Source organism: Balaenoptera acutorostrata, chromosome 5, assembly GCF_949987535.1.
Source record: "Balaenoptera acutorostrata chromosome 5, mBalAcu1.1, whole genome shotgun sequence".
Lineage (NCBI taxonomy): Eukaryota > Metazoa > Chordata > Mammalia > Artiodactyla > Balaenopteridae > Balaenoptera > Balaenoptera acutorostrata.
In genome coordinates this window covers 55,814,919-55,842,711 of record NC_080068.1, presented here as the reverse complement: position 1 = coordinate 55,842,711, position 27,793 = coordinate 55,814,919, and the positions used below count along the sequence as shown (strand labels likewise).

Below are 27,793 nucleotides of genomic sequence, written 5' to 3'. Positions count from 1 at the left end.
ATACTGTTCTCCATAGTGGTTGCATCAATTTACATTCCCACCAACAGTGCAAGAGGGTTCCCTTTTCACCACACCCTATCCAGCATTTATTGTTTCTAGGTTTTTTGATAATGGCCATTCTGACTAGTGTGAGGTGATACCTCATTGTAGTTTTGATTTCTCTAATAATTAGTGATGTTGAGCATCTTTTCATGTGCCTCTTGGCCATCTGTATGTCTTCTTTGGTGAAATGTCTATTTAGGTCTTCTGCCCATTTTTTAATTAGATTTTTTTTTTTTTGATATTGAGCTCCATGAGCTGTTTGTATATTTTGGAGATTAATCCTTTGTCCATTGCTTCATTTGCAAATATTTTCTCCCCTTCTGAGGGTTGTCTTTACAATCATACACAATGATCAAGTGGAATTTATCCCAGGGATGCAAGGATTCTTCAGTATATGCAAATCAATCAATGTGATACACCATATTAACAAATTAAGGAATAAAAACCATATGATCATCTCCATAGATGCAGAAAAAGCTTTTGTTCAGTACCCATTTATGATAAAAGCTCTCCAAAAAATGGGCATAGAGTGAACCTACTCAACATAATAAAGGCCATATATGACAAACCCACAGCAAACATCACACTCAATGGTGAAAAACTGAAAGCATTTCCTCTAAGATCAGGAAAAAGACAAGGATGTCCACTCTCGCCACTCTTATTAAGCATAGTTTTGGAGGTCCTTGCCACAGAAATCAGAGAAGAAAAAGACATAAGAGGAATACAAATTGGAAAAGAAGAAGTAAAACTGTCACTGTTTGCAGATGACATGATACTATATATAGAAAATACTATAGATGCTACCAGAAAACTACTAGAACTAATCAATGAATTTGGTAAGGTTGCAGGATACAAAATTAATGCACAGAAACCTCTGGCATTCCTATACTCTAACAATGAAAAATCAGAAAGAGAAATTAAGGAAACAATCCCATTTACCATTGCAACAAAAATAATAAAATACCTAGGAATAAACCTACCTAAGGAGTTGAAAGACTTGTACTCAGAAAACTATAAAACTCTGATGAAAGGAATCAAAGATGACATAAACAGATGGAGAAATATACCATGTTCTTAGATTGGAAGAATTAATATTGTGAAAATGACTATACTACCCAAAGCAATCTACAGATTCAATGTAATCCTTATTAAACTAATGGCATTCTTCACAGAATTAGAACAAAAATTTTTACAATTTGTATGGAAATACAAAAGACCCCAAATAGCCAAAGCAATTTTCAGAATGAAAAACAGAGCTGGAGGAATCAGGCTCCCAGACTTCAAACTATACTACAAACCTACAGTAATCAAGGCAGTATGGTACTGGCACAAAAACAGAAATATAGGTCAATGGTACAGGATAGAAAGCCCAGAGATAGAACTGCGCACATATGGTCACCTAATTTATGACAAAGGAGGTAAGAACATACAATGGAGAAAAGACAGTCTCTTCAATAAGTGGTGCTGGGAAAACTGGACAGCTACATGTAAAAGAATGAAATTAGAACACTACCTAACACCATACACAAAAATAAACTTCAAATGGATTAAAGATCTAAATGTAAGACCAGACACTATAAAACTCTTAGAGGAAAACGTAGGAACTCTTTGACATAAACCACAGCAAGATCTCTTTTGACCCACCTCCTAGAGTAATGAAAATAAAAACAAAAATAAACAAATGGGACCTAATGAAACTTAAAAGCTTTTGCACAGCAAAGGAAACAATAAACAAGATGAAAAGACAGTATACCTTGTCTTTTGATGGTGGCCATTCTAACAAGTGTGAGGTGATACCTTATTAAGGTTTGGATTTGCATTTCCTGATGCTTAGTGACATCAAACCCCTTTTCATGTACGTGTTAACCATTTGTGTGTCTTCTTTGGACAAATATCTATTCAGTAACTCTGCTTTATAAGAGTTCTTTATATGTTTTGTATATTAACCACTTATCAGATAGGTACTTTGCAAATATTTTCTTCCATTTTGTAGTTTGCCTTTCATTTTGTGGATCATTTATTTTGCTGTGCACAAGCTTTTAAGTTTGATGTAGTCCCACTTGTAGATTTTTGCATTTGTTCCTTGTGTTGTTGGTGTCATACCTAAAATATTGTTGGCAAAACCCTTGTCAAGGAATTTTTCCCCTTTGTTTTCTTCTGGGAGTTTCATGGTTTCAGGTTATGTTTTAGTATTTAATCCATTTCTAGTCAATGATTCTAAGTGATGGAACATAGGGGTCCAAATTTCATTCTCCTGCATATGATTATCAATTTACTCCAGTACCATTTAATGAAGAGACAACCATTTTCCTATTGATTATTCTTGGCTCTTTCAAATATTATTCAACTTTGTATATGAAGGTTTGTTTCAGTGCTCTCAATCCTGTCTATTGGTCTATGTGTCTATTTTTATGCCAATACCATACTTTTAAATTTACTATAGCTTTGCGGTATAGTTTGAAGTAGGAAGTGGGATGCCTTCAGCTTCATTCTTCTTTCTCAGGACTTGAAAAGTCTGAGAAAAGTCTCTTTGGCTATTTGAGATATTTTGTGGCTTCATACAAATTCAGGATTGGTTTTTCTATTTCTGTGCCCCAAAAGGCTTTAAAACCTTGTCACTCAGTTCACTCTTCCTTTCCTGGTGAGGAACTCTTTCTAGCTGGGAAGTTCTCTGTTGGTGCTGAGCAATGCTGGCCTGGGGATGGGATGATGCAGGCATAAATAAGCTGTCTTCACTGTTCTTGTGTGATTATTCTCAGAGTTTTTTTGTTCCACATTGTTGCTAAAATTTCTTAAGTGAACTTTAGAGCTCTCCCAGAGATGTTTTTGTTCATGGATAGTGTCTAATTGTTGATCTTTGTCAGCGGACAGGGAGGCTGGGGCCTTCTATGTCTCCATTTGGAGCTCTCAAATTTACTTCATTGATTTTCTCTTGAAATATTTTTAATTAAAAAGTAGCACGATCCCATTTTTATAAGATTATTTTTTTTTCTATTTATAAATTAGCACAAGGAAATAGCTGAGGTAATATTTCTACTGGTAATTGGTTATAGCTACATGAGGAGAGTTAAGTGGGTTTTCATTTTTATTTCCTTATGTTTTTGTCATATCGCCTAAATTCTTTATAATGGTAATATCTGCAATTTTTAAGAAATAAACAATAAATACTATTAATAAAAATAATATTTAGTAATAGCTTAGTTTATTTAAATAAATTTAGTATTTCTTTGAGACTGTAAATTGTTGCCCAGTAATCTATCGCCCAGGTGAATCTAAATGCATTCATAAAATTTGAAAGGTATAAGACAATCATAATTAATGTTAGCCAGGCCCTGGTGATTATGTAAAAGTAATCAATTTAGTAGAATAAAACAATTTACTCCTTTTAAAATACTGATGATTCTCAGAAAAGAATATATTCTATACTCACGAAGGGTTGTTAATAACTGCTTTCAAAGTGTTAAGCAGATCAGAACTTGTCATTCTTTGCAAGTCTACTTCAACAGCTGCCCCTTTGGCTTTTATACGAGCAATATTATCATGCTGATCACCAAACAGGGGAATTCCCACCATAGGGACCCCATGGTAAATAGCTTCATAGATCCCATTGGTTCCACAGTGAGTAATAAAAGCTCTGGTTTTGGGGTGACCTAAAAAGAAAAAAATATATATCATTATTCTATGTTGTAAGAGTTTCAGAAACAGAAAATCATGACACCTGTATAAATAATTAATTCAATTATGGAGCATCTTCCATATAATTCTGTGCCATGAGGCCATATGTAAATTCCTATAAACGCTAAAGAAAGCAGAAATTGATTATTCCATGCTAAGCAGCAACTAGTGAGTCCAGCAATTAAGTGATCCCATAAGCCTCTGAAAGGTTTGCACAGAGTTAAATGATGAAGAATACTTGCCTTTGGACAAGTTTTTGGGGTGAGAATACTTTAGTAAACAGGACTGAGGGATTTAAGAAAAAAATGCTTCTGTGGATGGGAAAGGGGGGTAATATGTGCAGGGTTTCAATGTGAGAATGGCTAGAAAGATAGATGAGGGCAAGGTCATGAGGTTTCTGTTTAGGAAAATGGGAATTTGCCCTTTATTTTGAGTACTATGGAACCATTTATAACATTATAGTTGGTGAAATGGTTTATCAGATTTTTTTCAAATAGTTATAGTGAGGAAAAGAGAAGAGAGGTGGGAGAAAATGGATACAGAAAGTCAGGAGGATGCTGCAATATTGTATACAAAAGTTAATGAGAGCCTGATCTAAAGGTATTTTCCTTGACTCTGATTCTGAGGAGGGAGAGATTGTATCATAAATGGGAGAATTATAAATTCCATATTTATGTTAGAACTTAACAAAGATTCTATCCTTGACCAAAGTCTAGTCAAACTCCTCTGAACTCTCTTCTCAACTAGGCCCTGATTTGGGGGTTTATTTGTTTATCTCTGCATGGCCCAATTTTAGCAAGCATCCTGCTAAGTCAGTTTAGCTAGACTCTTCCAGCCTGATATCTGATCACCCTATGTAGCTGTTGCCTCATACTTCACCATCCCCCAAGTGATGTCTGCCTTCAGCAAGAATCTGATTAAGTCAGTTTTGCCAGGGTACCCCCTTGCCCCTGAGGTTTCCTTAGTAATCTTCCATCCAGTGACACCCCCCACTCTGAACTTTGCCTACAAATTTCCCACTTTTCCTCTTTGCACTCAGAGTTGAGCCCAATCTCTCTGACTTACTGTAGAAGTCCATTGCAGTAGTAACTATACTTATCATGATGGTTTTGAATAATGCTTGCCTTACAGTCTTTAACAAGTGCCATTTATAATTTTTTCTTTAACAAGCTCCACAAGAAATGTGAAGACATCAAGGGTTTTTTTTGTTGTTGTTGTTTATTCCTTATTTTGAATAGAAATTTGTTGGATATATTTGTTATTGAGTAATCATTCAGATTATCCCTCATTCACTTCCATTTAATTTTGCTTCTCTTTGGTCTTACCAAGAAGATCATTCTGTGGAATCCATGCATATAATCGGGTATTGGCTCCTAAAGTTTCTGGTTTCTTTCCTGTGTATCTCCATAGGACCTGTTAAGATAAATGCCTTTACTCTAGAAAATTTTTAGAATCACATCCTATCAGAAGGAAGCAACTGACTTAGAATTAACCTGGTTTGGTGCCTCCAGGTAATACACAAGCAAACTGAGGCCTGAAGTGATTAAGTAATGAATGTTTTTAAACCATTGACGCTATAACCATGTTTACAAATGCTTGCAATAATTCTAATCGATAGGCTATCATCAGGTTAATTCTCACTTAGGAGATGAAGAAAAAAGATAACCTGTACCTGAAACAATTACATAGTGGTGTTACTAAGCCATTCTGGTAAAGGGGATTTTTGAAACAGGTTTCAGAGGCAAAGGGGAGAGATGTTATTTACCTCACTAAGAAACTGTTAGTGCTTTGACCTTTGTTTTATATATATATGTATGTGTGTGTGTATATATATATATATATATATATATATATATATATATATACACAGACACAGTAATATAGAATCAAGCATTGCCTTTTTTAATTATAGTAAAATATACATAATGATATTTATCATTTTAAAGTATTGTGAGCATAGAATTTGGTGGCATTAAATACATCTATAATGTTTGTAACCATAAGCACTATCTATACCCCAGATATTTTCATCTTCCCTAACATAGACTCCGTACCATTAAGCAATAACTCCCTATTTCCTCCACTCCCTAGCCCCTGGTAAAGTACATTCTACTTCCTGTCTCTTTGAATTTGACTACTCTAGACATCTGATATAAGTGGAATCATACAGTATTTGCCCTTTTCCCACTTAGCATTATTTCACTTAGCATTGTCTTCAAGGTTCATGCATGTTGTACCATGCCAGAATTTCCTTTCTTTTCAAGGCTGAATAATATTCTGTTTTGTGTGTATATCACATTTTCTTTATTCACTCATTTACTATTGTGAATAATGTTGCTGTGAACATTGGTGGGCAAGTATTTGTTTGAGCCCCTGATTTCAATTCTTTTGGCTATATAGCCAGGATTAGGATTATTGGGTTATATGATAGCTCCGTGTTTAATTTTCTGAGGAACCACAAAAATGTTTTCCAGAGAAGATGCATGATTTTGCTCTCCTACTAGCAATGCAGGAGGTCTCATTTCTCCATTCACACTTGTATTTTCTTTTTTTTTTTTTTTTAAATAATAGCTGTCCTATGTGTAGTGGTATCTCTTTGTTCTTTGATTTGCATTTCCCTAATGATTAACGATGTTGAGCATCTTTTCATATACTTTTTGACCACTTGTATATCTTCTTTGGAGAAATGTCTATTCAGGTACTTTCCCCTTTTTCAATTGGGTTTTTGTTGCTGTTGTTGAGTTGCAGGAGTTCTTTACGTATTGTGCATGTTAATTCCTTGTCAGCGATATGATTTGCAAAGATTTTCTCCCAATCTGTACATTGTATTTTACTTTCTTGATAGTATCTTTTGATGCACAAAAGTTCTGCATTTGATGTAGTCCAATTTGATGTAGTCCAATTTATTTATTTATTTTTAATTTTTTTTGCTTGTGCTTTGGTGTTATATCTATGAAATCCTGACATAATCCAATATGATAAAGTTTTCCCTGAGAATTTTCTTGGGAAAGTGTTACAGTTTTACTTCTAAAGTTTGTCTCTGATCCATTTTCAGTTAATTTTTGCATATGGTGTAGGGTAAGGATCCAACTTCAATCTTTTGCATGTGGATATCAAGATTTTATCAGCATTATTTGTTGAGAAGAGACTGTCCTTTCCCCTATTGAACAGTCTTGCACTCTGGTTGAAAATCAATTGACCATATATGTGAGGATTAATTTCTGCATTTTCTTCTGTTCCATTGGGTTATATGCCTGTCTTTCTTCCAGTACAACAGTGTTAATTTACTGTAGGTATTATAGCATATTTCTAATTTCAGTGTTTGAAAATGTGACTCCTTTAACTTTGTTGTTTTTCAAGATATTTTTGTCTGATTGTAGTTCTTATAGTTCCATATGAGGTTGAGGATTGGATTACTCATTTCTATAAAAAAGGCTGTTAGAGTTTTGATAGGCATTGCATTAATCTGTAGATTGCTTTGGATAGTGTTGACTTCTTAACCATGTTAAACGTTCCTATCTATGAACATGAGATGACTTTCCAAGTATTTAGCTATTCTTTAATTTCTTGCAGCAATAATGTTTTGCGGTTTTCAGCAGCAACTATTTTACTTCCTTGATTAGGTTCATTCTTAAGTATTTGTTTTGTTGTTCTTGTAAATGGAATTTAAAAAATTTCATGTTCAGAGTGTTCATTGACGTTTAGATAAACAAAACTGATTTTTGTGTGTTAATCTTGTATTCTGCACTTTTGTTAAGTTTGGTAATTAGTTCTAGTAGCTTTTTGTGAATTCTTGAGATTTTCTATGCATAGGATCATGTCATCTGCAAATACACATTGTTTTACCTCTCTCCAATTTGGATGCCTTTCATTTCTTTTCCCCGTATAATCCCCATGCTAAAACTTCTAGTATAAGGTTATATAACAGCAGTGAAACGATATATCCTTGTATTGTTCCTGATCTTAGTTTCCACCATTGAGTATGATATTAGCTGTGGGTTTTTCAGAAATACCCTGTATCATATTGAGGGCTTTTCCCTCTGTTCCTAGTTTCTTGAGAGTTTTTATCAGGAGAGAATGTTGGATTTTCTCAACTTATTTTTCTGTGTAAGTTGAAATGATCATTTGATAGTGGGTTTTTTTCCCCCTTCATTATAATCATGTATTATATTGATTGATTTACTTTCGGTAAATCAATCAATGCAATATTTATTTACTTTGCATAAGTAGCATAAATACTATTTTACTATGGTGAATACTCTTTTCAACATTCTAGTGGATCTGATCTGCAAATATTTTCTTGAGTATTTTAATATCTATATTTAGAAATGATCATGGTCCGTAATTTTATTCTTGTGTGATGTCTTTATCTGGCTTTTGTATCGGGGAACATCTGGCCTCGTAGAATAATTTATTGTTTCCTTCTTTCCACATTTTTGGAATATTTGAAAAGGATTACCTTAATTATTCAATTCCTTAAACATTTGGTAGAATTTACCATTGATGTTATCTGACCCTGATATTTCCTTTTTGGCAGGTCTTTGATTACTAATTCAGTCTCTTAATTTGATATAGGTCTGTTGAAGTAATCTCTTTCTTTTTTAGTCAGTGTAAGTAAATAGAGTTTTTCAAGGCATTTATCCACTTCTTCTAGATTGTCTAATTTTTGTTGTGCAACTTTTCATAATATCCTCTTTTATCTTCCAGTTGTATGAGATATAATTGACATACAGCGCTGTGTAAGTTTAATGTGTACAGTATTATGATTCTACTCACATACATTATGAAATGATTCTCACAGTAGGTACAACATTAAAGAAATTTAAAAAATTTTTTCTTGACATGAAAACTCTTAGGATTTACTCTCTTAACAATTTTCACATATAAAGGACAGCAGTGTTACCTAAATTTATGATGTATATTGCATCCCTAGTACTCATTTATCTTATAACTGGAAGTTTGAACCTTTTAACCAACTTCTTCCAATTGTCCCTTCCCCAATCCCCTGACTCTGGTAAATACAAATCTGATCTGTTTTTCTGTGAGTTTGTTTGTTTCTTTTTTGTTTTTGAAGTAAAACTGACCTACAACACTATGATAGTATCTGTTACACAACATAGTGATTTGGTATTTCTATATGTTTCAAAATGATTATCACGATAAGTCTAGTTACAACATGTGAAGATATTACATAGCTATTGTCCATATTCCTCACACTGTACTTAGCAAAATACATACATATATATGTAAAATACATGATTAAGTTGCTGATCTTTTAAGAGCAAATGCATTTTAAACAACCTTGCCTTTTTACTTCCCTCACCACACTTACTGTTTTTTTTTTTTTTAAATTTATTTATTTAATTTATTTTTGGCTGCGTTGGGTCTTCATTGCTGCGCGGGCTTTCTCTAGTTGCGGCGAGTGGGGGCTACTCTTCGTTACGGGGCGTGGGCTACTCGTTGTGGTGGCTTCTGTTGTTGCAGAGCACAGGCTCTAGGGCGCACGGGCTTCAGTAGTTGTGGCACGCAGGTTCAGCAGTTGTGGCTCGTGGACTCTAGAGCACAGGCTTAGTAGTTGTGGGGAATGGGCTTAGTTGTTCCACGGCATGTGGGATCTTCCCGGACCAGGTCTTGAACCCCTGTCCCCTGCATTGGCAGGCGGATTCTTAACCACTGCACCACCAGGGAAGCCCCACACTTACTGTTTTTGACGTCATATTTTAAATCTTTTTGTTTTGTGTATCCCTGAACTAGTTATTGTGAGTATACATGATTGTATAATTTTGTCTTTTAGCCTTCCTTCTAGCTTAATACACGGCTGATTTACTGACTTTGCCGCATATTTGCCTTTACCAATGAGATTTTTCCTTTGTAATTTTTATGTTTCTAGTTGCGGGCTTTTCTTTCTCACTTAGAGAAGTCCCCTTAACATTTCTTATAAACCTAGTTTGGTGGTGCTGAACTCTCTTAGCTTTTGGTTGCTTTTATTTTATTTTATTTTTTTAAAAAATTTATTTATTTATTTATTTATGGCTGTGTTGGGTCTTCGTTTCTGTGCGAGGGCTTTCTCTAGTTGCAGCAAGCGGGGGCCACTCTTCATTGCGGTGTGCGGGCCTCTCACTATCGTGGCCTCTCTTGTTGCGGAGCACAGGCTCCAGACGCGCAGGCTCAGTAGTTGTGGCTCATGGGCCTAGTTGCTCCGCGGCATGTGGGATCCTCCCAGACCAGGGCTCGAACCTGTGTCCTCTGCATTAGCAGGCAGATTCTCAACCACTGTGCCACCAGGGAAGCCCTGGTTGCTTTTAAAACTTTTGATCTCTCCATCAAATCTGAATGAGAGCCTTACTGGGTAGAGTATTCTGGTTGTAAGTTTTCCCCTTTCATTATTTTAAATATATCCTGCCACTCCCTTCGGGCCTGCAGTGTTTCTGCTGACTAGTCAGCTTTTAGCCTTATGGGAGTTTCCTTGTACTTAACTTGTTCCTTTTTTCTTGGGCTTTTAAAATTCTCTCTTTATGTTTTATTTTTGCTTTTTCATTACAAGGTGTCTTGGTGTGGTCTTCTTTGGGTTCATTCTATTTGGGACTGTCTCTGCTTCCTAAAATTGGAAGACCATTTCCTTTCCCAAGTTAGGGAAGTTTTCAGCTATTATGACTTCAAATCTGTTCTCTGCCCTTTTCTCTCTCTCTTCTCCTTCTGGAACCCCTATAATGTTAATGTTAGTATGCTTGATGTTGTCACAGAGGTCTCTTAAACTGTCCTCATTACTTTTCTTTTTTAAAGTTCACATATTCACAGGTTTAATGTTTTAATATAACTCCCTCACCAATTCTCTTTGTATCAAAATTTCAACTAGGGGTCTACAAGTTATGGGTGTCTAATTTTCCAGTTCACAGTAATGCTAAAGATTTCTTTTTTTTTTTTTTTTAATCTTTATTGGAGTATAATTGCTTTACAATGGTGTGTTAGTTCCTGCTTTATAACAAAGTGAATTAGCTATACAAATACATATATCCCCATATCTCCTCCTCCTTGCGTCTCCCTCCCATCCTCACTATCCCACCCCCCTAGGTGATCACAAAGCACAAGCTGATCTCCCTGTGCTATGTGGCTGCTTCCCACTAGCTATCTATTTTACATTTGGTAGTGTATATATGTCCATGCCACTCTCTCACTTCGTCCCAGCTTACCGTTCCTCCTCCCCATGTCCTCAAGTCCATTTTCTACGTCTGCGTCTTTATTCCTGTCCTGCCCTTAGGTTCTCCAAAACCATTTTTTTTTTTTAAGATTCCATATATATGTTAGCATATGGTATTTGTTTTTCTCTTTCTGTCTTACTTCACTCTATATGACAGACTCTAGGTCCATCCAACTCACTACAAATAACTCAATTTCAATTTTGTCTTTCGGCACTTTGAATTTATCAATCCACTGCCTTTTGGCTTCCAGTGTTTCTGATGAGAAACTGGCTAATCACTTTATTGAAGATATCTTTTAGGTGATGAATTCTTTCTCTTGTTTCTTTCAATAGTCACTCATTATCTTTGGTTTTCAACAACTTGAATATAATGTGTCTTGGTGTAGGTGTCTTTGAGTTTATCCAACTTGAAGTTCACTAAGCTTCTTGGATTTGTAAATTTATGTATTTTATTAAATTGGGACTATGTTAAGCCATTATTTCTTTAAATATTCTTTCTGCCCATTCTGCCCATTTCTCTCTTTCTGAGACTCCCACAATGTGTATGCTCATTCACACGATGGTGTCCCACAAGTCCCTTAGGCTTTGTTCATTTTTCTTCATTCGTTTTTCTTCCTCGAACTCGATAATTTCAAATATTCTTTCTTCAAGTTTGCTGATGCTTTTGCCTGCTCATGTCTGATTTTGAACCCGAGGTGAACTTTTCATTACAGTTATTGTAATTTTTACCTCTGGAATTTCTTTTTGATTCTTTTTAAAAATAATTTCTTTCTCATTATCAATATTTCCTTTTGTTCCTCCATCATTTTCTTCTCTTTGTCATTGTCTTCCTTTAGTTCTTTGTATGTCTTTAAAAATGTGGTTTTAAAGGCTTTTTCTAGTAATTCCAAAATCCAGGCTCCCTCAAGAATGGTTTCTCTCAGTTTATTTTGTTCCCTTGATTGGGCCATACTTTCATCTATCTTTGTATGCCTTGTGATATTTTTCGAATACTGTACATTTGCTTTTTATAATGTTCTATCTTCAGAAATCAGATTTGCCCCTTTGTTAGAGTTTGATTTTGTTGTTGCTGTTGTTGAAGTGTTTCTCTTTGCTAGAAATCAGGCTGAGGTTAAAGCTTTAGGTCTTCTCAGGTAGTTTATGAGCCAGTGTTTTTCCCTGGACATGCACATAGTTTTCTAAATTCCACTGTTTGTGAGGTTGTTTTTTTAATGGTCTAATTCTTTAACGCCTGGCTCCCAAATGGAGAAAAAAAAAAAAGCTTATCCTTTAAAACCCCTGGAAGTTGCTTCTTCTAATGAATGTTGAAACAACTGTGCCCAGTTTCTGTGCATATACCTCAATGATCATGGGCAGTAATCAGCAATTAGAATGCAGAACCACAGTATTTGGAGGATAAGGTCTTTATTGTCTACTGGTTCCACCAAATTACACCAGGAATGCAGGCATGTTGGCTGCCATGGGACAGAGTGATGAAGACTTTGAAGCTGCTGATATTCTAAAGGGATGGCATTGACTAAAATTAACCACAGTTCCCACTCAGTTTTTCCACTGTGAGTTGCAAGTGCTCAGTTAGAGTCCAGAGTTCCAATATAGTTACTTCAGACACTTTTTGCTAGTACAATTTTGTTTAGGTAGAGAGACAGGTCTTGGTGCTTCCTAGTCTACCCTGGTTTCACCCCTAAACATTGTATTTTAATGCAATTGAAAGTTTAATATTTTTATGAAGATGGAATTTAGATTAAATATTTAAATGGGTGTGCTTCCAAAAAACAATTATTGAAAGTAATTTGGTTATGAATACAATAATTATTGTGAGCATTTGTAACTTAAAGTTACATGCAATTTTCTATTTTAACTAAATGTAGGGGAAAAAAGTGTTCATGGTAGTTTAAAAACAATGCCACTCAGTTATAACCTAGAATGGTATAAATAAAAAATTATAATTTGGGGGAACTTCAAGGAGTGAACTGCATAAATCTTGTACTGTATTATTAAAGATTTTAACTGTTTAAAATGAAGAGTATCTATTTAGGAGTATTCCAGGAATATAAGTTGTCAATTCCAGGCTCAACCATGGCCTGGTACAAATCCACTAATTATAAGGAAATATAGTCCCAAGGCATCCAGTGAATTAAGGCTGTATTTTTGAATATCTATTCCTTTATTCTCCATCAAGGTAGTTGTAACTTGTGTATATGCCTCAGATTGAAAAGTGAACAAACAAACCAAAAAACCCCCAATAAACACCAAAAAACAATGTTAGATTACATGGAAGTCTTAAAACCTAGACACAAAGTTGACTGATTGTTTGACAGTAGTGAATGATTAAGTTTTAGGTCATTATTTAAAGAAAATTCTGCAATATGTTTTCCTGTTAGTAATGCCAGGTTTAAAGCAAGATAAGAATCAAATATCCTGTTTTACCATTTAATATTTTTTCTTTACAGTTCAGTTAAATTGACACTAACAATACCAATAACTTTTCCTACTTTTTTAAGCACACTTTTAAGGATATCTTCATGGAATTTAAAGTAGCTGTCCCTGAAAAAATAAGATTATCTGACCTTCTGCGGAATCTGGGCAAGGGCTGATGCAATCACATTCGACTTTTCTTCTGTGAGGTTTTTGATCATTGACCCCAGAGTAAACACCACAACTCCATCTTTTCCAGAGCTTTGAACAAACTCTTCTAACTCCTGTGAGGGAAATAGTCTTTGTTATTTGAAAGTTGATAGTTACAAGAATAAGTCACACACTTTTCTCAATATGTCTGAATTCTTATAACACTTCTGTTTTTTCATATGTTAACCATTTCAGTATACAAAATATGACCTGAAATCACTGGTTATTAAGCAAATTAAAAATGATTTAAATTGGAGGTTCCCTTCAGCATGATAGAGGGGAGTGTGTGTGTGTGTTTACAAATTATTGACTACATGTTATCTTCTCCCAATTACAGAGCTCTTTACATGTATGATTTAACTTAGATATATGGGAATCTTAAGAGATATGTATACATTTACAGATGAGAAATCTGTCTCAGTAAGGTTAAGTAATTTGTCCAAGTCTACGCAGCAGTAGCTGGCAGAGCCAAATTTCTAGTTTAAGTTAAATAGTTCTGGTGCTTCACTTTATATTTAGCCTTAGCTAATAAGATTATCATTCATTTTTCTGCTGAATCACAGTATAATGACATACTTTTGGTATATTTACTTTTTTCTGTTTTCTAAATTTCAATTTTCTTTTATTTTGGTTATATTTTCTCTTCGTATAAGCTTCCACAAACACATTTAGAAATGAGGTAGCCATATAAATTCCTGACCAGATAAGACATGCAGAAAGAACTATAATGAATACTCTGAGGTTAACAGTAATATAATAGAAATATATGGCTTTCCATTAAAAATTAAAATATCATATCTAATTATGATGAAGTAAAAAGAAATCTTTTCATCCTGTGTTGAACTAGTAACAAAACTAATTCAACCAAATAAGAGAAGATAAAAATGTGTAAGACTTAAAGTGGAAAGACAAGGAAGAAATTTATATTAAGGAATTAACTCACATGATTATGGAGTTTGGAAAGTTTAATCTGCAGAATAGGTCATCATGCTGGAGACTCAGAGAAGAGCCATTGCCCTAGTTCAAGTCTGAAGGCTGTCTACTGGCAGAATTCTTTTTTTCCTTGGGAGAGTTCAGTCTTTTGTTCTATTCAGGTCTTCAACTAATTGGATGAGCCTCACCCACATAATGGAGAAAAATTTGTTTACTCAAGGTCCACATATTTAAATGTTAATGTCATCCAAAAATATCCTCACAGAAACTTCCAGAGTGATGTTTGGCTAAATACCTGGGTACCTGGCCCAGGTAAATTGATGCATAAAATTAACTGTTACACTGTATTTATAAATGGATTGACATAATATGTAAAGCTATCAATCACTTTTAATTTATTTTCAATTATATCATCATATTCTTCAGATACTAGGAAATATTTTAAAGATTATATAAAAATACATTTTCATAAATAATGAATGAATTTTGAAAAAGAAAAAGGAGTACTGGAGACTATTTCAATCCGATAATAATACACAATACAAAATAAAATCTACTGACCTGCTAACAAAGTGAACAATAGAATAAAGTAGTGAGGCCGGAAAGAGAGCCATGAGTATGTGAAAGCCTCCTGTATGATAAGATGATATCACAATTCACTGGGATAATCAGTGAGAAAATATCACACTGAGTGGATGGTTTATTAAGTGGTGGTACAATAATATGTTCATTATTCAGACAAAAAAGAGAGGTGAATATTTACCTCCTACTATGTATTAATTTTAAAAATCTGAATGGATTAAATGTATCATGTTAAAATATAATATTATACATTTAAAAATAAAATATAGGAGAATGTCTTTTTAACCTTAGTAAAGAGAAAAATATTTTAAATGAGATTCTTAAAAGTACAAATCATAATGTATAAAAAGATGGATTTGATTACATCAAATTTGGTACTTTATGTTTAAAAAAGGTAATTAGAGAAAATATTAACAAATGTATGGAGTCATAGGAGAAGATATTTGCAATGGCTAGATCAAGGATTAATAACTAGATATTCTAAATTACAGAAAGAATTGATATTACTTGAAAAAAAAGATTATCCAAAAAATATACTAAATATATGAGTTTCACAAAGGGAAAATAAGAATAACTGATAAGTTTCTGAAACAATGTTCAACTTTGCTATAAATGGAGATTACAAATAAAATTCATCAGTGTGATATCACTTTACCTCTATGAAACTGACCCATATTAGAAAATAGAATAATAATCAAGGTTTAGATAAGATGTGGAAGATGTAACCCCCTAAGCATTCCTGATGAAACAATACATTTTTATAGATATTCAGTGAAGTTAAATGCAGAAAAAAATTAAGTATGCCTGTGACCCATGACACTATCATCCCACTATTGGATATAATTCTCAAATACATGCATAGGTTTGCAATTTTTCCTCCCAATATTCTTTGTTGTATGATAGATATGGGGACACAAATTGTCCTTTGTGGGGAATAAATACATATACCAAAATTCTCTGCTATAGTCAGAATGAATGAAATGGATTTACAAATAGAAACTTGGATACATATGAAAAAAATTATATAGACTAATAAGAATGAGAAAGTGTGAATTATAACATAACATCATTTATATAATTAAAAAACTCAAATCATTTCTACATATAGTTTGAGGATCCACAGTTATCTGTTTAAATTGAAATAAGATGATAAATATTAAATGCATTTGACTGGGTGCCCACTGGTTGTGGGGTAATGGAAGAGAAGAAGACAAAGAAAAAATGTAAGAAAAATCAACCAAAAGAGATGTTTGTCATGGGCTGATTATGGAGTGGAATGAACTGAGAGTATGATTAATACATTCTGTCGCCCCGAGATGCACGAAAAACAAAGAAAAACAAATTCTGTAATTCCACAAACATATTGTGGCATTCAAAATCAAACTGACATTTTTATCATGTTGTAGTGTGAGGGAAATTTTTCACTCCTCTCCCCAACATTTTCCTATGTCTTCCTTACAAGAAAAAGATGAAAGTCTGAGTCTTACTGCAGATCCTTAGTTGGGTCACATTCACTAGAGGATTGTTGTGCTGAGAGTTATAAGAACACACATACATGATTAACCATGATTCTCCCTCTAGTTCTTCAATAGATGGGGCTAAATTTTAAAAAGAAAAGACCCTGTTCCAAAGATACTGGCACGAAAACAGAAATATAGATCAATGGAACAGGATATAAAGCCCAGAGATAAACCCATGCACCTATCGTCAACTAATCTATGACATAGGAGGCAAGAATATTACAATAGAGAAAAGACAGCCTCTTCAATAAGTGATGCTGGGAAAACTGGACAGCTACATGTAAAAGAATGAAATTAGAACACTCCCTAACACCATACACAAAAATAAACTCAAAATGGATTAAAGACCTAAATGTAAGACTGGACAATATACAACTCTTAGAGGAAAACATAGGAAGAACACTCTTTGACATAAATCACAGCAAGATCTTTTTGACCCACCTTCTAGAGTAATGGAAATAAAAACAAAAATAAACAAATCGGACCTAATAAAACTTAAAAGCTTTTGCACAGCAAGGGAAACCATAAACAAGACAAAAAGACAACCCTCAGAATGGAAGAAAATATTTGCAAATGAATCAACAAAGGATTAATCTCCAAAATATACAAACAGCTCATGCAGCTCAGTATCAAAAAAACAACAACCCAATCCAAAAATGGGCAGAAGACCTAAATAGACATTTCTCCAAAGAAGACATACAGATGGCCAAAAAACACATGAAAAGATGCTCAACATCACTAATTATTAGAGAAATGCAAATCAAAACTTCAATGACGTATCACCTCAGACCAGTCAGAATGGCCATCATCAAAAAATCTACAAACAATAAATGCTGCAGAGGGTGTGGAGAGAAGGGAACCCTCTTGCACTGTTGGTGAGAATGTAAATTGATACAACCACTATGGAGAACAGTATGGAGGTTCCTTAAAAAGCTAAAAATAGAATTACCATATGATCCAGCAATCCCACTACTGGGCATAAACCCAGAGAAAACCAAAATTCAAAAAGACACATGCACCCCAATGTTCATTGCAGCACTATTTACAATAGCCAGGTCATGGAAGCAACCTAAATGCCCATCGACAGATGAATGGATAAAGAAGTTGTGGTACATATAAACAATGGAATATTACTCAGCCGTAAAAAGGAACGAAACTGGGTCATTTGTAGAAATGTGGATGGACCTAGAGACTGTCATACAGAGTGAAGTTAAGTCCGAAAGAGAAAAACAAATATCATATATTAACACATATATGTGGAATCTAGAAAAATGGTACAGTTGAACCTGCTTGCAAGGCAGAAATAGAACGCAGATGTAGAGAACAAATGTATGGACACCAAGGGAGGAAAGGGGGGGTGGGATGAATTGGGAAATTGGGATTGACCTATATACACTAATATGTAAAAAATAAATAACTAGTGAGAACTTGCTGTATAGCACAGGGAACTCTACTTCACTGTACAGTAGAAACTAACACAACATTGTAAAGCAAGTATACCCTAGTAAAAAAAAATAATAATAAAATAAAATATTTTTTAAAAGTTCAATTTTTTAAAAAAGTATCCTTGTCTTTATGTCTTTATTCTATATTTTCATCTATTGCTCTAATGTCAACGGTCAGGTTTTCAGGAATAACCCGTCTTCACAGAAGGCTTAGGCATCTAGTTTATAGTATTTTGATCCACCCCAAGTTCTGTTTTTCACTCTGGGTGATGTAATGCTCGCAAAAAGCAGCCAGTAAAAAGTCATGAGTTCTTATTCCTTGACTACTAATGTGAGACTACTGCTTATGGAAAAGGCAAATCTATGGAGAAAGTAAAAAAAAAAATGGTGATTTCCAGAGATTTAGGAACAGGGAAGGATGAAGAAGTGGAGCACAGGGAATTTTTAGGACAGTGGAGAGTCTGTATGAGAGTATAAGGGTAGATACATGTCATTATATATTTATCAAAATATAGAATGTACAACACAAAGAGTTAACATTTTTGTATGCAATGGACATTGGTTGAGATTAATGTGAATGTTGGTTTATAAAATGTAACAGATGTGCTGCAGGAGTGTGGGATATTGATGGTTGGGGAAGCTGTGCATGGGAGGGGGCAAGAGATAGGTGGAACTCTCTGCACTTTGTGCTCAATTTTGCTGTGAATGTGTCTCTAAAAATAGTCTGTTAATTTAAAAAAACACAAATACTACATAAATCTGTTCCCTGAGATTAAACCAATGTATTTGATAGATGCTTGCTAGACACTGCATTGTACCACATTCAGCATATGCAAATATGAACAAATCATTTTCCCTCACAACTGCTCCCCTTTCCCTCTTCTCCTCTTAAATGATAATATTCTCTACTAAATTGCCTGTACAAAAAATAAATAAATAAATGTAAAGAAATGACATGTACAAAGAAACAAAAAGCCAAGGATTAATTCTGGAACTCTCTCCCTTAATCTCCAGCCTATCAGAAAATCCTATTGACTTTCTTTGTAAATACTTCCTAAACCTCTCCACTTCTACTCTAAATTGCTATCATATTGTAGTTTGGATCTCTATAACGGCTTGCAGGAACTATTGCACCTCTTTCTCAGCTCATTTCCCTCCTTTAAATCTTGTTACATTCCAAACAATTCAATAGATAATATTTATGAAAGGTTAAGTTGTATCACGTTACTGCTTAAAAATTATACATTGATCATTCATTGACCTTAAATTTGAAGTAAAGAATACTTAGTATTGCCCATTTGTTTATTTATAACCTATCCTGTGATCACCTCTCCAGGCTAATTTCTCTCCTCTATTCAAACCAAACAGGTCACCATTACTGAACTTATGCCAGGATTTTGGGTGGGCCATCCATCTCTATTTGATCTTTTCTCAAACTACTATAATTTCCCTACTATGTCCATTTTTTAGACTAGGTTATGCAAAATAACTTTCAGCTCCAAAATCTCAGTGGCCTAAAACAACACCTTATTGTTACCAAGTCCAAGCTCGCTTTGCTCACTGTAGGACCGGCCAATGAACTGAAGACGAGGTGTTGAGGCAAGGAATACGACTTTATTCAGAAAGCTGGCAAACTGAGAAGGTGGCAGACTAAAGTCTCAAAATAACCATCTTATCGGGGTTTGGATGCCAGTTTCTTTTATAACACAGAGAGTGGGGGGGAGATGAAGAAGTAAAGTAAAAAGGCCATAAGTTTTGCAAATATCACCTGGAACGGCCAGCCTCGGGGAGGGGATGTGTTAATTTCTTCTTTCTTGTAGCCATCCACAGGTGGACAGGGTCTGGATGTTTGCCTGAACAAAGGCACTTTGGTTTAACATTCAGGCAGAGGGGTAGGGTTCCCCAAGGCAGGCCATTATGTATAGACAGTATCCTTTTAGTGAACAAAAGCAGCGGAAAGCAAAGGTTAAAGTAAAAGAAACAGATCCAACATGTAGTCAAGATCTGGCTCTTCCCTGTTAACATTATTTCTTTCCCATGCCATATGTCCATCTATTGAGCTGCAACTGTTATATATATTCTTTAACCAGGACTCAGATTGGCAGAGTAGCTACTCTGGAACACAGCCCCCAAAGACATCACAAAAGAAAAGCAAACTCTGGAGTAAGTGCACCTGACAATTAAGTGTTGGACCTGGAAGTGATACCTGTCACTTCAGTTCATGCTCATTGCCCTGAGAGTATTGGACAATTCCACTAAACTCAGGGGCTAGGGACATTATTGTTGTCAAATGTCTGGCATATTTGATATGCATCACTAATGATTACCACAATAATGCAGTAAATACTTAATGGTAATGTAATAGTCTAAGGTGGATAATTCCCATTAATTCCTGTGTCCAGGTTTTCAGTTTGAGGATCAAATACTAAAAAAATAATAAACTAGAAATGATTCCAGGAGGTAAATACTCAGAGAAGCAAAAAGGAGCACCTTTAATTACCTTAGGTAGGGGCTTTGCAGGCTTGCAGTGCAGTCCTCCAACAAATTCAACGTTAGGTAAGTAAGGGAATGGAAATTCAAAATCCCAGTATGTTCGAATCAACCACATTTCAGCTTTCCCCATAATTTCACATAATGTGGTACGTTTTCCTGAACAAAAATAAAAGACGATAGAGGGAAAACAATCTGATATGTTGAGTGAGACATGTTTTACCATAGAATTTTCTACGAAAAATCTTTAAAGAAGCAATATTAGTTCTATGCAACCCATGAGAAATCAATAGGCCTTTGCCTCCCAAGAGTACACAATACTGAGATTATGAATAACCAAACACAGATTTAAGTATGGAACAAGGCAAAAGCCTGCTACTTTCTCTCTGCCAACAGACTCTTTCTGCTTGAGCTAAGCCTGAGCCCCACTCCAAGCTCAGAATCAGCACGTGCTCCGAGCAATGAACAAGAAATTCAGCCAGTGATCCCAGCCTACTATGGTAGAGTCTCCTCGTCTTCTGGAATTCCAATTTATCTCATCCTCATTGCTCCAAAAGCCTCTGATATCTTTTAAAAACAGCTTTTGAAATTTATCCATCTTTTCTTCTGGTGTTTGGGACTGTGCTTCCATAACTAATTATATCCTATCAGGAATGGAAATCTTTTCATAAAAATTTAAAAGTGATTATTCCTTTGCTGTACATAATTATAACTCCTGTTTTACAAGACTTTGTCCTCTTTGGTGAAGAGAGAGCACTGCATAATAATTTGGTGGTGAAATATTTGCTATTTTGACATATTTAGCTGATAAACAGTACAAAAGGGATACCTTTGAACTGAAGTGGAAATCAAGTGAACATTAACAGAATAAAAACTCAAATTAGTGACTCTGAATTAAATCATTTTACTTAGTTGGGAACCAGTTGCCATTTAGTTGCCATTTAGTTGCCATTTCTGAATTCTATTCAATTACTGTGGTATAAGGAACCTTACCCAGAGTTTTGGTGTCCTTTTCAAATACGTACTCCATATCACTGATAGGAGGAAACCATAGCTATCTGGTTTCTCACCGCATGGCTTTTTGAATATTCTCCTTGATGTTCTAAGTGTGCTAAAGTTTTGATCAGAACATATAAGGGTTTTGATCAGACCAGGACAATCTATCTATGTAAGAGATCACAAGAAAATCTCAGTAATTTAGGGGTTTTATTCTGGTAATGACAAAAGTATTCAAAATCCAGTTTCAGACCCAGTACAGACCCCATATTGGAGCCTTATTTGTATCAGCCATGGGTATAATTTTATTCTCTTTGTGTGATGCTTTATTCCCACACATTTTTAATGACAGTTTTATTGAGGTATAATTTATATACCATACAATTCTTCTTTTTAAATAAACTATTGAGTAGTTTTTAGTACATTTATAACATTGTGAAACCATCACCATTATTAAATTAAAAAATATTTTATTACTTGCAAAAGAAATCCTGTATCCATTGGCAGTCATTCTTCATTTCTCCTTCTTCCCAGCCCGTGACAACCACTAATCTACTTTTTCCTTCATTTTCCTATTCCAGAAAAACCTTATTTAACTTAATATAAATGAAATCATACACTATGTGGTCTTTTTTGCTGCCTTCTTTCATTTAGCATAATGTTTTTCAAGGGTCATCCACGTGGTAGTATGTATCAGTATTTCATTACTTTTTGCTGCTGAATGATATTTTTGTAGGGATATACATTATTTTATTCATTCATTCATTAGTTGGTGAACTTTTGGGTTGTTTTCACATTTGTCTACTATGAATAATGCTGCTATGAGCATTCATGTATATGTTTTCTGTGGACATATGTGTTCATTTTTCTTGGTTATAAACCTAGGAGTAGAATTGCAGGGTCATACGTTTGGTTTACTTTCTTTCATATCAAGATGACATCTTTTTCCTGTTAATTCTCCACTACTGATTTAGTAATCTGGTGTGCTTAATGCTTCTTATTGAAATGAAGATAATGTTGTAGGAGAAATACAAAAATAATTGATCTGAAAAAGGAGATTGTGAGAAAATATCTCAGATTTGGAAAAGCTTTTCCAAATTTCCAAAAGCAATGCCACATTTGATATAATGTTAGGGCATTTGTTGAATGATTAAAGGATTATTTACATCTTCAGGAAAGTGTGCCTACATTTTATTTTGTTATTTATTATTGATTTATTGTGGACTTTTTTGTTCAGGCACTGTGAAGTTAAAAAGTTGGCATGTATATTTCTGTCTGGTAGAAAAGATCACCCCCTAAATTATGATTTTATTTCCCTATTAGACATTGACCATTTTTGTGTCTAACCCAATAGTATTATCTTAACATTCCTTTGTCTCCCAAAATGTTATATTAATATTTCCTCAAAATATGGTTTGAACCAGATACCTTCTTACTTGTTTCCTCCTCAATTATTTGAACATATCTATGACATGATTCAATTTATAATTGTATAAGTTATGAGTTATAGTTTTAAAATTTGAAAAATATACTTGGAATGCATTTTATAAGGAAGATACTAAATTGATACTGAATGACAATCTATATCTAATAGCATTTTAAAATTTATGAGAGTAAAAGAAATTTTTTCTTCTATTTACCAAGCCTTTATTATTCTTTCTCAGATTATTTATACATTCCCCAAAAGAATGTTCTAAGGTGCCAAGAGCTAGCAAGGAATCAGAGACAGAGTTATGTCCTATAACTTATGCCTCCCTATAAAAGAGCTTCCAAAACTGAGTACAAAATTGCTGGAACCAGAGGTAAACAAATAACTTCAATACACCTGTAGATCAGTCACTGCTTGATCCATGGCTCAGAAAATGTCACTAGGATGAGATTTTAAGTTATCTTTTTTCGGTTTTGCCTTTTGCAGCTTGGGCTGTGACTTTGGGTAAGAGATGGGTACAGCAGTTTCTGTCCACATTATTATTTTTTTTTTTAAGGGTCAAGTCTAGAGATATAAGCACCTGTTTCTGTCACAGAGTGCCCAGAAAAATCCTCAGTGCAACATGTCGACCTTGATTAGGTCATATGCCTGTTTTGAATATATGGTATATTCCTGGGCAGCATACTTCATTAGAAGCGCTCATATTGTTTGTGAGTTGTTGAAGAAATAATTTCCCAGAGGAAATTTTGAACAGATATATCTGAAAAAGAAAAAAGGAAGTGGCTACATAAAATAATAGATCGCAACTATAAGGGTAAATTTTAATTCTTTAGGAATAAAATTAATTTTTAGTAATGATAGGGTATTAGAGATACTTCTGTTAAAATTAGTAACAAAGAAAACACTTTTAAAATTCACATCGAAATGCAAAAGACTCCAAAGAGCCAGAGCAATTGTGATAAAGAAGAACAAACCTGGAAGCATCACACTTTCTGATTTCAAGCAATATTTTAAAGCTGTACTAATCAAAACAATATGGTACTGGCATGAAAATAAACCCATTGATCAGCCCAGAAATAAGCCCATGCATATAAGGTCAACTAATATTTCACAAGGCAGCCAGAAATACTTAATGGCGGAAGACAGTCTTTTAAATAATTTTTGCTGAAAAAATTGGATATTCACATGCAAAAGAATGAAACTAGACCCCCATTTTACTCTGCTACAAAAATTAACTTGCAAAAGGTTAAAAACATAAATATAAGACCTGAAAAACCATAAAATTCCTAGAAGGAAACATAGGGGAAAAGCTCCTTGACATGGGTCTTGGCAATGGTTTTTTAAATATGACACCAAAAGCATAAGCAATAAAATTAAAAATAAAAAAGTGAAGACTACTTCAGATTTAAAAGCTTCTGAACGGCAAAAGAAATGATCAACAAAATGAAAAAGCAACCTATGAAATGAGAGAAGATATTTGCAAACCATGTATCTGATTTGTCATTACCACCCAAAATGTCTAAGGAACTCATAGAATTCGACAGCAAAAAAACAAAGAAAAATGCAAATAATTCAATTAAAAAAATGAGCAAAGGACCTGAGTAGACATCTTTCCAAAGAAGATATTCAAACAGCCAACAAATACATAAAAAGGTACTCAGCATCACTAATCATCAGAGAAAGGCAAATCAAAATCACAGTGAGGAATCACCTCACACCTATTAGGATAGCTGTCATCGAAAAGACAAGAGATAACAAATATTGGTGAGGATGTGCAGAAAAGGGAACACTTGTGCACTGTTGGTGGGAATGTAAATTGGTGCAGGTACTTTGGAAAATAGTATGGATGTTCCTCAAAAAAGTCAAAATAAAATTCTTACTGCACTCTCATGTCCATTGCATCATTATTTACAATAGCCATAATATGGAAACAATCTGTTTTCCAATGGATGATGGATAAAGAAAGCATGGTTATATAAACAATGGAGTAATATTAAGTCATGAGAGGAAGGGACAACCTGCCATTTGCATAAACAAGAATGGAACTTGAGGAAATTGTGGTAAATGAAGTAAGTCAGACTGAGAAAGACAAATACTGTTTGATATCATTTAGATGTGGAAACTCAAAAGAAAACAAAAGAAAAAAGAAAAACGTTTCAGAGAACAGATTGGTTGTTGCAAGATCCTACAGTTGGAGGGTGGGCACAATAGGTAGGTAAAGGTGGACAAAAGTTATAAACTTCCAGTTCTAAAATAAGTAAGTCCTGGGGATGTAATGTACAGTATGGTAACTATAGTTAATAATACTGTATTGAATATTTGAAATGTGCTAAGAGAATAGATCTAAAGTTCTCATCTCAAGATAAAAAAGACTTTTAACTATGTGTGGTGATGAATGTTAACTAGAGTTATTGTGGCGATCATTTCACTATATATACAAATATAAAATCATTACGTTGTCTACCTGTGATGAAACAAAACGATTTTAAGGCAGGACAAGAAAAATTTAATGTAAAATTTTCTCTGCCATTTGAGCTACCACCCTGCTCCCCTTTAGTGTACATTTTGCATCTGCATTGTACATTAACAAGATCTCCTTAGAAGACACAGGAATGTCTGCTCACAAACAAAACAAAAACGAAACAAACAAACCAATTTCCTGCTGGTGCCAACAAGGTATCTCCTTTCGATACAACATTCTTTCCTGAATCCCCTAAAGGGTCACAGTAACTCATTACTCGCTTTGTTGGCCTATGTAAACCATCAATACATTACTCTGATGTATAACCCTTTGATGTAAAACCCTTTGTCTCAAAAACATATAACTGTGCTTTGACTTCTAATGGGTGAAGCATTCCTCAGAGCTTTCTGAAAGACTGTCTCCTGGGCTATAATCCCCACATTGGCTCAAATAAAGTTTTCCATTTCTTAGATTGACTATTGATTAACTTTTTCATCCACACCTGAAATTAATACAATGTTATATATTAATTATATCTCAAAAAATCTAACTAAATACTATAAATAGGATACTGCTTCCTCTAAGATAACTAATATACTATGGAAAATCATCCTTAACACAATTAAATAAAAGCTTCTTTAATAAAAAAAATCAATTATGCAAAAGGAAAATTAAAGTGGTTACAGACCTGCTTAAATTGAGAAAAGCTTTGCGCTCAGGGTCAAAGCTCTCTAGTTGACCTCTAATGCAATTATGAATAGAACAATAACAACAAGATAACAATGAGATAAGTTTAAAAGTCTAGAAACATGGTCCTTTAGAGAAAAATCTTCCTTGTTTCTCCTTTGGAAGACAAGAGCAGATGAAATCAAGATATATTTATTTATTTTCCAGTTTCATGCTTACCACTTTCCAAGCCCAGGAATCAGTCAATCAAGCCTTGATAGGAGGCAAACAGAAAGCCTGAGAAACAGCAGGTTAATCAGAAAGAAAACAAGTGTATAAAAGGAGAAGTAAACAAGAGAGAAGTAGTCCAAGGTTATGGAACTTAAGCACACGTCAGATTTGAGTTTTCCAGATGTCAGATTTGGGTTTTCCAGATACTCTGAAAAACAATTAGTAGCATCAAACAGAATTTATGGAGAAATATAGAGAATATTCCCTCTCTGATATATTTGCAGTACTCAATGATCTCAAAAAAAAAACAAAAAAAAAGTTTAAAAAAAGAAAGAAAAAGAGTTGTTTTTATTGTTTTCACTCAAAACAGTTAAGCAACAGGAGCTTGGGTCCTCACTTAAAAAAGCCTTTTGTAGGTTTTCCTACAGTCAGATAAATATTCACATTTTACATATGAAATAAGAATCATTATTACATGCAAGTTTCTCTTACCTAAAATCTTGCTGTAATACTCATCCCATTCTGCAAATGCGTAGTATGAAGACATCATATCACTCATTGTATACAATAACCAGTTCTCCAGTCTCTGTATAAAAGTCATGTTGTCTGTCAGTCTTGATGTGATGCCAGGAACATATGAAGAAGGCATAGGAAGCCTAGCACACAATCTCTCAATGACATTCCCATAGGAAAACCGAAAAGAGTATATAAATGGAATATTGAGGAGTTCAGCCACCAATTCCCCACAAAAGCTTAAAGGGTCAGCAATACAGATATCAAATTTAGCTGCCTGTAGCCTGCTGAGTAAATCCTTGTCTGTGACAGCACTGTCACATACTCTTTTGGCTGATGCGAAAAAATTGTTTATAACTTTTGTCAGTTTCACTTGCCTGTCCCACCATGAAAGTTTCGGCAGTTCAAAAGAAAGTGTATAGAGATCAGCACTGAACTCTTCCATGAAACTTTCTTTACTTATTGAAAGTTGAAGTATCTCCACATTAAAGGGAATCTTGGTATGATCAAGCAGAGAACTTGTTGAAGGTACCAGGATGGTTATCTCATGCCCATGAAGGTGGAGTTCTTCCAGAATAACTTTTAGATTAATCCAATGACTAAAATCTATGGGCCATACAAGTACTTTCCCAGTCCTTCCAGAGTCAAAGAACCATAGATGCAGCATAAAAAGGACACAGAAGCCTTTCACAGTCTTCATGATATTAAGTTCGCTCAAACTAAATCTGAGCTTATACCAAGTGCATGAAACTCACAATCCAAAGATTTGTCCTTGACCCTCCCAATCAATTTATAGTAGGTTGGGCTGAACTTTGAGTTGTGTACTTTGTATTGAAGAGTAAAATGAAACACAAGTGCCTTGATGGAAAAAAAAAATGTCAATAAAGTCAATAAAATAAGTTAGGGAAAAAAACAAACCTCAGAATGAGAGTTACCAAACTTCTTTTAGAGGATATCAAAAAAAGGAGGTGTGAAGTTAAACACAAC

The 27,793-nt window shown here is 34.4% G+C and overlaps 1 protein-coding gene across 5 annotated transcripts in view; it reads right to left on the bottom strand.

Annotated features, from left to right (window-relative positions):
• The window catches only part of LOC103008900 (UDP-glucuronosyltransferase 2C1-like), a 61,655-nt gene extending 34,104 nt beyond the window's left edge, over positions 1-27,551 (bottom strand). For all 5 annotated transcript variants that reach the window (XR_009008482.1, XR_009008480.1, XR_009008481.1 and 2 more), the window contains exons 1-5: positions 26,786-27,551; positions 20,521-20,669; positions 13,483-13,614; positions 5,043-5,130; positions 3,473-3,692 (exon numbers count right to left, since the gene is read on the bottom strand). Coding sequence is in view for 2 of the 5 variants with exons in the window: in XM_057547473.1 (XP_057403456.1) it covers positions 3,473-3,692; positions 5,043-5,130; positions 13,483-13,614; positions 20,521-20,669; positions 26,786-27,506 (1,310 nt within the window). In the remaining 3 variants the exon portion in view is untranslated. The remainder of the gene's footprint in view (positions 1-3,472; positions 3,693-5,042; positions 5,131-13,482; positions 13,615-20,520; positions 20,670-26,785) is intronic.
• Positions 27,552-27,793: the final 242 nt, after the last annotated feature.